The following is a 12,408-nucleotide window of genomic DNA, read 5'->3' on the forward strand; positions in this document are numbered from 1 at the left end:
GCTGTGTGTTTCCTATTCTGCACCCCCTTATTCCATATGCTATGCTGTATGTTTCCTACTATGCACCACCTGGTTCCATATGCCATGCTGTTTGTTTCCTATTCTGCACCCCCTTATTCCATATGCCATGCTGTATGTTTCCTATTATGCACCACCTGGTTCCACATGCCATGCTGTATGTTTCATATTATGCACCCCCTTATTTTATATGCCATGTTAAGCATTCCTTATTCTGCACCACTTCATTCCATATGCTATGCTGTATTCCCCCACGGGAGGGGGGGGGGGGTTTGTTGCTGCTGGGGGAGTTAATATTGCTGCTGGGGGATTTATTGTTGCTGCTGAGGTATTTTTTTTTTATTGCTGAGGGGGTGATAATATTTCTGCTGGGGAATCTATTGTTGCTGCTGGGGGGTTTATTTTTGCTGCTCGGGGAGTTAATATTGCTGCTGGGGGATTGATTGCTGCTGCTGGGCGAGTTAATATTGCTGCTGGGGGATATATTGATGCTGCTGGGCGAGTTAATATTGCTGCTGTGGAATTTACTGATGCTGCTTAGGCATACCTCCCAACTTTTTGAGATGGGAATGAGGGACACCTATCAGCAAGAGTATGCAGGCATAGGACACACCCCTTACCACGCCCCCTTAAAGGAGAATTGTACAAAAAAACAAGATTAGTTAAGCCCACAAGTGCTTTTTTACCACTACTATTCCTTTATATTGGCTTTTAGAATTTACAAACACAGCATCTTAGCAATCAGATGAAAGGTTTAGCACTGGGAAACACTTTTTGATAGATAAAAAGTCCATTTTATATACAACTATACAGATCAGACCAAAATGAGGGACAAATGAGGAGAATGAAGGACAGAGGGACATCGCTCCAAATCAGGGACAGTCCCTCGAAATCAGGGACAGTTGGGAGGTATGGCTTAGGGGTATATTGTTTCTGTTGGGGGAGCTAATATTGCTGCTGGGGGATTTATTGATGCTGCTGGGTGAGTTAATATTGCTGCTGTGGAATTTACTGATGCTACTTTACGGATGTTGCTGGGAATTTGCTGGGGGGGGGTCTATTGTTGCTGATGGGGTAATCTATTGTTGCTGATGGGGATTTTATTGTTGCTGCTGAGGGATGTATTCTTTAAAAAGGGGTGGTATTGGGAGGTGGGAGAGGGCGGAGACATGGGATGGTGTTCAACAAGGATGACTTTTGGGTGAATGAGGGGGAGTACCTGCCTTTAAATAAAAAGCCATGCTTAGTACATATATATAGTATAACTATGGGCAATAATTGGACAAATCTGAGTTAAATCTTGGGCCTAAATCATTTCCAAAGTAATAATAATAATAAAAAAAAAAAGTGTCCCTTAGAATGTGTAAAACTGTTGCTTTACACGTTCCTCCTTTCTTTCCCTCTTCAGAATAAGCCTGGTAGTGGGAGGGGGGGGGGGGTTTATCCAGTGCCTGTAAGATGTGAGATATGCAGGCAACTGAGCAGACTACAACTCCCATGACTTCATTAGGCAACCTCATTTATTTTTTTACCAGTCATGGCAGCTGGCAGGCTATATGCCACTAGAAGGCCAGCTGGCAGGCTATATACCACCTGTAAGCATTGCCATTGCGTAAGTCAGTTCTTTTTAGAAAAGGGTCTTTGATGTAAAAGATCTCTAGATTATTTTACTCCTCTTATTTTTGGAACCCTGCCAGAACTATAGCAGTAGGATGTGGAGCCAACATTAGAAGAAACATACAACAGGAGTAAGGCCAGGTATGACCAGCCAGATACAAGTTGGATATAATGATGCTTGGCATGCCACCTGCGTTGTCGGCATGTGGCACTGACTAGCAGATGTGAACGTGGCAATGAACACTGCCCAGGTTTAAGAAGAGGTGTGATAGTACTGTCACCCCATCACAGAGAGCAGTAAACTTGTCACTGGTCTGGTAGGATCAACAGGAAATGTTGGGTTTTGCAAGGGAGCTAGAGGAAAACAAAGACTACACTTAAAGAGGAATTGCAGTCTGTTCACATCATTTGTAATAAAAACATCTTTGCCATTCTGAAGCTTCCCTCCAACCACTTTGCACATTATTTTATATATACTGTGATTCTGTACTTGCCCCAAATATGCTGCAGACATCTCCCTCCACTGAGTCTGGCTGCAGCCATTTTAACTGTGGGCAGCTGAAGCTGCTTCCTGTTTACTTCCTGGATTTACACAGAGGCACACCTCCAGCTCTGCCGCTCTTATTGGCCCTCTTATGACTCATGAGAGTGAGAGAGCTGTGCATGATATCATAAACCTAGGCTTTTTCCCAGACAATAAACAGGAACTGGGCTGTATAAAGGTATTTACTGGCAGAAAAAAAATGCTATCCAAAGTTAAAAGGGCAGAAGATTTAATAGATGGAAAGTTAAGGTCCACTTTAAACTGGCACCATATATTTACCATTTTGAATATTTATGTTTAGTTTTATATTAGGTACTGTAGACTGTAGACTGTAATAACTCAGTCCATGGCATTAAGAAAATCTCCAATTTTAATCATTTTCATCCAGGATAAAAATGTGGAGGCGATCTGAATACAGTATGTTTGAGCGCATTTCTACTGGCGCTATTATGAGTTGTTCCAGAGGTCCCGCAACAAGCATCAAGTTTCAAGATTCTGGAATGTGTTTTAAAGCGGATCTTCACTGCATCTGAGCACCACAAATCAAAACCCCTATTTAATTAATTTTTACTATTCAAAGCAAACTCCATCATCCATCCATGTCTCCATGCTTTATTGTGTTGAAGAATTACTTTGGAAAACACCTCCCTGGCATTTCTGCCCGTGGCCATCTTGAATAAGGGCAAATAACGAAAGCGTTACTCCACTTTTGTTAAGAAAAAAAGTGGAGTTACCCTTTAATGTTGCATTTATTTCCTGAAATTCCATAGGCCCTTATCTCAAGCATGCATACAGGAGAGTGTGCTTAGCTGAGAAAGCCCCTGTTTCATCAGAATTGGCGACCTGTCAGATTAGGTAACGGAAGTGACGTTCGGTCAGCTGCGCATGGGTCCACCGCTACCAGGTTTTCTCATCTGACAGAACACCTGCAGTCAGAAGAAGGCAGCGGATATCTTAGTACACCCAACTATGTCTTGAATTTCACAGTAATTTTAGCATAAATAAAGTGAGCGTATCTAAATAAATATAGTATATTGACATCTATAATGCTGTTTGGATGTTTAATTTTGAAAGCCTAAAGGTTTAGCGCTGACCAGAGCGGGGTGTACCAACATGGCTTCCGCCACCTTCCTACTGCTGGCGTCCAGCTTCTTTCAAAGTGTAACAACAAAACAGCATCACAGATGTCAATATACTATATTTGTTCATATACGCTCATATACGCTTTAATGCTAAAATGACGCTTCTTCTCTCTGCCAGATGAGCAAACCTGGTAGTGGTGGACGCATGCGCAGCTGATGGAACGTCAATTCCATTACCTAATCTGACAGGTCACCGATTCTGACAGAACACCCCTCCTCCTCTTCTCCCCTCCTGAAGACTCCTAGGATATATGACATCATTTACCTAGGCAAGAAACCAGGAAGGCTGCTCCCCGGCGGCCCCTCCTCTCTTTTCGGCCATACCCATTTGCTTGTGACATCATCTGGGATGGACGAGAAGGGAGGAGAGGCCGCCGGGGAGCCAAGGGAGTGCCGTGACAGGAGAGAGAACATATTACAAAAACTTCCTGCATTACTCTGCATGCTGCCTGGTGAACAATGTGCTATGTGCCCTGATGTGATATGTGCCCCGTGTCCTGATGTGCTATATGCCCTTATGTGCTATGTGCCCTGATGTGTCCCATGCCCTGATGTCCCATGTGCCCTAATGTGCTATGTACCTTAATGTACCCAGTTCCCTGATGTGCCCTGTGCCCTGATGTGCTGTGCCCTGTACCCTGATGTGCTGTGACCTGATGTGCTGAGCTCTGTACCGTGCCCTGATGTGCACTGTACCCTGATGTGTTGTGCCCTGGGACGGTCTGGATGAAGTCCAGGGCCACATTTTTGTCCCAGTCCAGCCCTGCTCACAAGTGATTAAAACCTTCAGCCTGGAGATTGGCCATGATTGTGAATTTTTTTTTACCTCTTGCATATGGGCTATATCCCTTGCCCGGAAAGCTCTGGTGCTGCGTACAGCTGCCCATAGACACAAAGGACCATGCACAGCTGTACGTGTGTATACACCAATGATTAGGTAAACACAAGCAAAGTGTATGGACATATGCAAAAAATAGATACCAGTTTGCTGTACTCAAAGCATTTACACTGCGCAGGCTCAGGCGCCTTATGTTCCAGTACAGTGGTCTCCAAAATGCTGCCCAGGGGCCAGATGTGGCCCTTTACTTGCTTTTTGTCTTGCCCTTGGGGCACTACTTCTTCCACTAATATAAAAAACTATTCCTCCTACTGAGACCAACAATTGGCCATAATTACTGCCACTGAGATCAACGATCAAATAAATTATTCCTCCCACTGACACCAATAATGGGGCCTAAATCTTGTCACTGACATTAATGACGGGGCACTATTCCTCCTACTGACACCGATGATGAGGGATTGTTTGCTCCTACACTAGGACATTTTATATTCACACTGACCACAGTCTGGACCCCCTAAAGCCCACAGGACAGTAAACTGGTCCTTTATTTAGAAAGTTTGGAGACCCCCGTACCAGTATATAGAAAACAAGTGTTATAGATAGACAAGTAATCCAGATATGAAGTTTATATGCAATAAGAGATGTTTTTTATGTCTTCACTGAAATACTGATGCATATTTTTACAAATACAAAGTACCCTTTTTCTTTTTTTTGATAATACACAAGCGTGAATTTAACCGGCAGGCAGGCAAAAATAAATACCCTAAAAAATAACGCAAGGTAAGGCTTCATGGTAAGTACATTTTTTTTGCTTGCTCTTACCTGGCTATTGCCATGTCCTGTTTCTGTCTGGCAGTTGCTTCTGCTCTTCTCGCAGCCTCCACTGCTCTCTCCACCTTCTCCCTCCCTTTACCCCTGCGCAATGGGAACAGACTCTTCACTTTACCACTGGCCAACATGTTCATCTTGTACTTTCCTTCTTCTCGTGACCCGTCAGGATAGGTGGTTCTACCATAACCATGCCGTCGATTTCTCAGCCATTCCCCTTCATAGCTAAGCCCATTTGATCTACGGCTTACCCCATACCCACTGCGGCGATCACTCTTCCACTCGCCAGCATAAGTCTCTGTTTCCCAGGCAGCAATTGGCAGCTCGGACTCTGTTTCTGCTACACTAGCACTGGATCCATCTTGACTGGCATTGGATCCCAGAGAGCCGCCAGCCCCCCGAGTTTCACTTCTCAAAGAACTGCGCTGGCTGTCCCGGCCACTAGTGGGGGCTTTGGTTTCTGATCCACGATGTAATCGGAACCCACTGAGTATAAGTGAACGTGGGAAGAAAAACCCTCTCTTTTTAGGCTTGCCACTGCTGCCAGGACCAGTGGATTCAGTGCCAACTCCTCGAACTTTCAAAACAAAACCGCCACGGGATCCAGAGGCAGGGCTTCCTGGAAGTAGTTCTGGGGCTGTATTGGTGTGGGCATCAGGGGAGTTAGGCAAAGAAGTGAGGGTTGGTGTTCGGGGAGAACGGAGAAGTGCAGCTTGATGATATGGGACGCTCTGACGTACCCCATATCCATGACGCTTACCGGTTTGCCACTGGCCTTGATATGTACCTGCAGAGATGGAATGGGATGTAGGCAGGGTGGGTAAACATAGAGTGCAAATATGAAGAGAGAGAAGGAGGTTGGTCACTAAATGGTTACATTACATTGTCAATAATAAAAAAATAAGCTATGTTATCATTTATGGGTGAACCTGTCAATTCATTGTATACATCATCTTACATATTATACAGTACAATTCTATATCTACAACTATATTGCTTAACTTCTCACCTCCATCTGAGTACGTCTCTATGCCATAACCATCTTGCTGACCATCTGTCCACAGTCCTTCATATCGTGCTCCAGAAAGACTTTCTCTCACACCCAACCTTCCCTTAAGTCCATGTGTCCATTCACCCCGATACAGCCACCGTCCTTTATGTTCTTCTCCCAGGCCATTCTTCTTGCCTTGGTCCCAGTAGCCACGATATGTGTTTCCACTAGGCCAGGTGTAAACTCCCAAAGACTCAAACCCATGGCTCCACAGTCCACTGTATTCACCTTGCCTCGTTGGACCCTTGCATACACCATATCCATGTGCTCGGCCATCCTGCCAGTCTCCCATATAACACCCACCATCTGAAAATCCAAATGTCCCTCCGCTGAACATGCAAGAGCCGGTTTCACATCGATTTTTTCCAAGCCCCAGTTTGCCTGTTTGATTATTTGCTCCACACAGAACGCATCACGTGCTTCTACGTTTCCACTAGAATTCACAACTTCAGGATGTATCAGCAAAAATAAAAAAAATGTAGGGGGCAGGTCACATTATATACCCTCCGCTGTCAATGCGCCTTGTTGTTTTTGTATCACGGGGGCAACCAGTTTAGTGACAAAAAGAAACCTTCCAAGACCCTCCAATTTTTTGTTATCTTGGATCGAATTTTCATATAATATATCCTTATAAATGACAATCCATGATTCAAAACGGAGACTTATAATTGAAGTAGTCTGTAAAAGTGTTTCCCGCTGGATCCTAGTTAGTATACGCGCCTGCTAGGATCACCTGGGGAGAAAAAGAAGGAAAAAAAAAACATGACAATTACAACAAATACTATGTACGGTTCAGTGACTTTACACACTCTCTACCCAATGCAGTTGACACGTTTAGGGAAAGCGTTGGGTCCGTCTGCTGATTTGCTGCTATGTTACAACCATTTGTGCTTTGCTTGCACATTTTACTAGTACATACATGGCATAAGAAGGAACGTTAGCGTCTTACATGACTTGACTGACTTCCTGTAAACTGCACTAACCCGAGCATTAAAACATGCGATGCACAAAAATAGCTTACAGTGCACATAGTAAAAAAAAAAAAAAAAGATCAGTGGGGGAAAATGCAACACAGTCATACTTTAATAAAAAAAAAATCAATACACACCTTAAAAAAAAAAGGAAAATGAAAAAATTGGCGTTTACATACTGTATAAAATGAGTGAACGCACATATTGGAAACAGATTGCGTTCATTACTTGCAATAAATATATGCAGGCCAAACACATGGGATGAACACAAACACATTTGTTTTTTTTTAATTGGCATTTACAAAAAGGCAACCATAAATGACAGGCTTGTTTATGCACAACACACAGACACACACATAGGATTGATGGAGGAAGGGGGAGGGGAGGGGGTTTGATCACCCCAATTATACAAAGCATTGCATGAATGGTAACCCCCACCACCACCACCACCCAAATTCATATACCGGAGAGCAGCTGTGTACTCACCTCGCAGTGCCCATAGATGCAGCTTGGAGACGGCTGATGGGGGTGGAGGATGGAGGGGAGGAGGAGGAGAGCTAAAAGTGCCAGGTTGTAAGGAGGGCGCTGGGGTGGGAGAGGATGGCAGCCCACATCGGGTGCTGCTACACAGGCAGACAGGTATCTTCCCCGATGTGATCTGCTTCTATCGGGATGCCCAGGAGGGAGGGATCGGTGTGGGTGGAGGACAGATGGATGCTGGCACAACTTGGGCACAGATCGGGAGCTCCTGGGGCATGGCTGGGATGGTGTGGGCAGATGGATGCAATAAAGGGGAGCGGGTGAACACACACACACATCAGCTGTCACTTTGTGTCAATGTATACAATGTATCATCAGCACACTGTGTATACACAGGCACGGGGCTGTGGACGGATCTCTCTCTCTCTGCTCATTAGCACACAGTCTTCTTTTTCTCCCTAGCAACATCCAGCAGCTGGGCCATGACTACCGTGACCATGGCAGCAGGAGGAAGAGAGAGGCGGCTCCATGGAAACCGTTACCATGGTGAAGAAGGTTGCAGCATCCTCGGCTATCCTGTTACATGCAGACATAAACACAGAGACAGCGCCATGCTCTCCACATTCATCACATGTGGGGCTCAGGCACTACGATTTCTAGGCGTTTCTATTTTATCTGTCATGGTTTGATGTATATTATTATTATTATACAGGATTTATATATAGCGCCAACAGTTTACGCAGGGCTTTACAATATGAGGACAGACAGTACAAATACAATACACTTTAATACAGTAGGAATCAGAGGGCCCTGCTCCTTAGAGCTTACAATCCAAGAGGGATGGAGAGCTTACAATCTAAGAGGGATGGAGAGCTTACAATCTAAGAGGATAGGAGAGCTTACAATCTAAGAGGATAGGAGAGCTTACAATCTAAGAGGGAAGGAGAGCTTACAATCTAAGAGGGAAGGAGAGCTTACAATCTAAGAGGGAAGGAGAGCTTACAATCTAAGAGGATAGGAGAGCTTACAATCTAAGAGGGAAGGAGAGCTTACAATCTAAGAGGGAAGGAGAGCTTACAATCTAAGAGGATAGGAGAGCTTACAATCTAAGAGGGAAGGAGAGCTTACAATCTAAGAGGGAATGAGAGCTTACAATCTAAGAGGGATAGGAGAGCTTACAATCTAAGAGGGAAGGAGAGCTTACAATCTAAGAGGGATGGAGAGCTTACAATCTGAGAGGGATAGAGAGATTACAATCTAAGAGGATAGGAGAGCTTACAATCTAAGAGGGATAGAGAGTTTACGATCTAAGAGGATAGGAGAGCTTACAATCTAAGAGGGATAGAGAGCTTAAAATCTAAGAGGGAATGAGAGATTACAATCTAAGAGGGATAGAGAGATTACAATCTAAGAGGATAGGAGAGCTTGCAATCTAAGAGGATAGGAGAGTTTACAATCTAAGAGGGAAGGAGAGCTTACAATCTAAGAGGGATAGAGAGTTTACAATCTAAGAGGGATAGATAGTTTACAATCTAAGAGGGATAGAGAGCTTACAATCTAAGAGGGATGGAGAGTTTACAATCTAAGAGGGGTGGAGAGTTTACAATCTAAGAGGGGTGGAGAGCTTACAATCTAAGAGGGAAGGAGAGCTTACAATCTAAGAGGGATGGAGAGCTTACAATCTAAGAGGGAAGGAGAGCTTACAATCTAAGAGGGAAGGAGAGCTTACAATCTAAGAGGAAAGGAGAGCTTACAATCTGAGAGGGATAGAGAGATTACAATCTAAGAGGAAAGGAGAGCTTACAATCTGAGAGGGATAGAGAGATTACAATCTAAGAGGATAGGAGAGCTTACAATCTAAGAGGGATGGAGAGCTTACAATCTAAGAGGGATGGAGAGCTTACAATCTAAGAGGGAAGAAGAGCTTACAATCTAAGAGGGATAGAGAGCTTACAATCTAAGAGGATATGAGAGCTTACAATCTGAGAGGGATAGAGAGATTACAATCTAAGAGGATATGAGAGCTTACAATCTAAGAGGATAGGAGAGCTTACAATCTAAGAGGGAAGGTATATAGGAAAGACTGTATGGGAAAGTCTTCTGGCCGCGATAACATGGAAAAGGCTAGCAAAAATTCCTTACATTACATTTACTTTTTTAATTAACCACTTGACCGCCGGAAGGTTTAGCTCTCTTCATGACAAGGCTATTTTTTGAGATGTGGCACTGCATTATTTTAATCGACAATTGCGCAGGCTGTACTGTACTCAAATAAAATGTATGTTCTTGTATTCCCACCGATAAAACTTTCTTTTCGTGCTATTTGATCACCTCTGCGGTTTTTATTTTTGCGCTACAAACAAAAAAAGCCTGACAATTCTGAATAAAAAAAAAATTATTTTTTACTTTTTGCTATAAAACATAACCAATAAAAAGGTAAAAAAAAACAAAAAAACATTTTTTGTTTCATAAATTTAGGCCAATATGTATTCTGCTACATAGTTTTTGGTAAAACAAAAATACCAATGGAGTCATTTCACACAGGCGGTCCGCCCAGCGGACTCCGCTTTGCTCAGTGGGGGATCGACCTGCTGATCCCCGCTGAGCAGGCGGATAACAGGTCCATCTCTGCTCACTGTGCAGAGATGGACCTGTCAGAGCCCCTCTCTCCTCTATGGGGAGATCGGATGAAAACTGACCACCTGTCCATTTTCATTCGATCCTCCAGATGGATGGAAAATAGGGTTTGTATCCGTCTGCATTTCACAGACAGGCTCGGGTAGGATACCAGCGGATTCCACTGCTCCATAGAGGTGCATGGACTGTTTGATCAGGTCCACCTGAAAAACTAAGGAGGCAGTCATGTGTGCACGTTCTTGTCAGGTCCCAGGCCGAGCTGTGTGTTCTTAAAGAGCTGATGGATCACTCCAAAGTCGCAGGAACAACCAGGTAACTTCCAAAAGTATCTTTCTGGGATACTTTTGTGCCAGTGTAAGCTGAAGCTTGAAGAAGGCTTTCAGATTGCTTGGGACTAGAGTTGGGGGAACGGTTCAGGCTGAGCAAAAGTTTGGCCTGAACATCGCCTGTTCAGCAAACACCTAAATTTGCAGGGGGCACTCTGCAGGATGTTCACACGCTGAGCACCCCACAATGCACTGCGTGCTTCACAGTGCATTCTAGGGCTCCCAATTGGATTAAGCAATGCACCTGACTGCTGGTCAGGTGCAAGGCTTTGCCAATTAGGGCACAGAGCCCTGATTGGACAAAGTGATGATGTCCCACCCAGCACTATAAAAGGTTCCTTCCCACAGGAAGCTTTTGCAGTGTGTTGTTGGAATGGAGATAGATAGAGCAGGGCTCAGTTTGCTACTAGCAAGTTAGTGTGTTTACCTATTTGAGTGTAGTGTAAAGTTGGGTACACATGGGCCAAATTTCGGAAGACAACGGCTGGTTAAAAAAAAACGCTGACATTCAGCCCATGTGTATGTCGGTCTGTCGGACGTGCATGTTGGAAAACCAGCAGCCAACTGACTCCCAATCAACGCTCTCATCCAATGGCACAGAGCGCTGATTGGTGTGTTCTGGCAAGGGGGCCATCCCCCAGTCAGAACACAAAAACTGAGCGGGGGAGATTGCTGAACAAACCTTGCATGGTTAGTACAATGGCTCCGAGCAAAGCTGTCAGTTAGTGTGTAAAAAATGTTAATGTATACCCGGTTTTAGTGTAGTATTAGTACAGTGTGAGTATGGTGTGTCAGTATAGCATGAGTATAGTGTGTCAGTATGCACATTTCCCAGTTTCTATTAAATTTGGGTAATAAGCCCCCCCACCATCATGTCTGGGAGGCCAACAAGGAGAGGCATGTCATTGTCCCATGTCATTATGAGGGGCCAGCGCATCTGTGTCCACAGACAAAGGTGTATGTGGTTCATCCTCAGGCAGGGCACATTTGTCTCTGTTTAGTGATGTTGCCACAGCTTGCAGAGGAGGTGGTGGACTGGCTTACTGAACCATCCTCATCATCCTCTGTGATCCAAGCTGACACTAGTGCACAGTCCACCGCTGCTGCCAGAGTGGCTTATTCTGCCTCCTTGTCCACAGCTACTCCTGCCATAGCATCATGCATGGAAGAGTCAGCTGAATTATTTGAACACAGCATCAGCTACTTGCTTCTTGAGGATGCACATATATTACTTGATTCTGATATTGTTTCTGAGGTAGAGGAAGGGAGTAAAATGAACCTACCCCACAAAGAGAGGAGAACACTAGTAAACAACAAATTGGCAGTCATGTTCCCCCAGCCGCAGCGTATTGCCAAGTTGACTCCAGTGAAGATGAGAATGGAGAGGATACTGATGTTCCGGATAGAGAGGAAACTGAGGGGGAGAAACAACCCCAACGAGGCAGGATGTCCTCCAGAGGCAGCAATCATGGAACAGTAGAGAGCAGCCACCCTATTTAATCAGATTGTGGAGCTGTTATCTCCTGGCCCACTTCCCACAGATCGCACGTGCAATCTCTGCCTAAGGATTAAGCGTGGCAAAAACACCAGCCATTTTGGTACCACATGCTTGACAAGTCATATCTAACCTCCCACCACTCAGTCCGTTGGCAAGAGCACCTGAAAGCCACACACAAGGGACACAATTCTTCTCATTCTCATCCTTCATGTCTAACCCCCCCTTCCAATTTATCTCATGAACTCTCAGCAGCCTCCACTGACAGGGATGATGGTATAGCAAAGGTTGTGACAGGTCCTTGCAACACGTCTGTTAGCAGCACACCACCAGCTGTAGAGTATAGCAGGCAAATTTCTCTGCCCCAGCTGCTGCATTGAAAAAAAAAATACACTCCCTGCCAACCACATGCCCAGCATCTAAATTCCAGCTTGTCAAAATTGCTGGCTTTATAACTC

General features: G+C 44.6%; 1 protein-coding gene across 1 annotated transcript in view; it reads right to left on the reverse strand.

Moving 5' to 3' along the window:
* JPH4 (junctophilin 4) overlaps nt 1-7,931 on the reverse strand; it is a 48,701-nt gene extending 40,770 nt beyond the window's left edge. The window contains exons 1-3 of the mRNA XM_040354378.1: nt 7,499-7,931; nt 6,000-6,774; nt 4,985-5,777 (exon numbers count right to left, since the gene is read on the reverse strand). Of these exons, the coding sequence (XP_040210312.1) occupies nt 4,985-5,777; nt 6,000-6,378 (1,172 nt within the window). The 5' untranslated portion in view covers nt 6,379-6,774; nt 7,499-7,931. The remainder of the gene's footprint in view (nt 1-4,984; nt 5,778-5,999; nt 6,775-7,498) is intronic.
* Between the last annotated feature and the right edge of the window lie 4,477 nt (nt 7,932-12,408).

The sequence above is a fragment of the Rana temporaria genome, chromosome 1 (genome assembly GCF_905171775.1).
Source record: "Rana temporaria chromosome 1, aRanTem1.1, whole genome shotgun sequence".
NCBI lineage: Eukaryota > Metazoa > Chordata > Amphibia > Anura > Ranidae > Rana > Rana temporaria.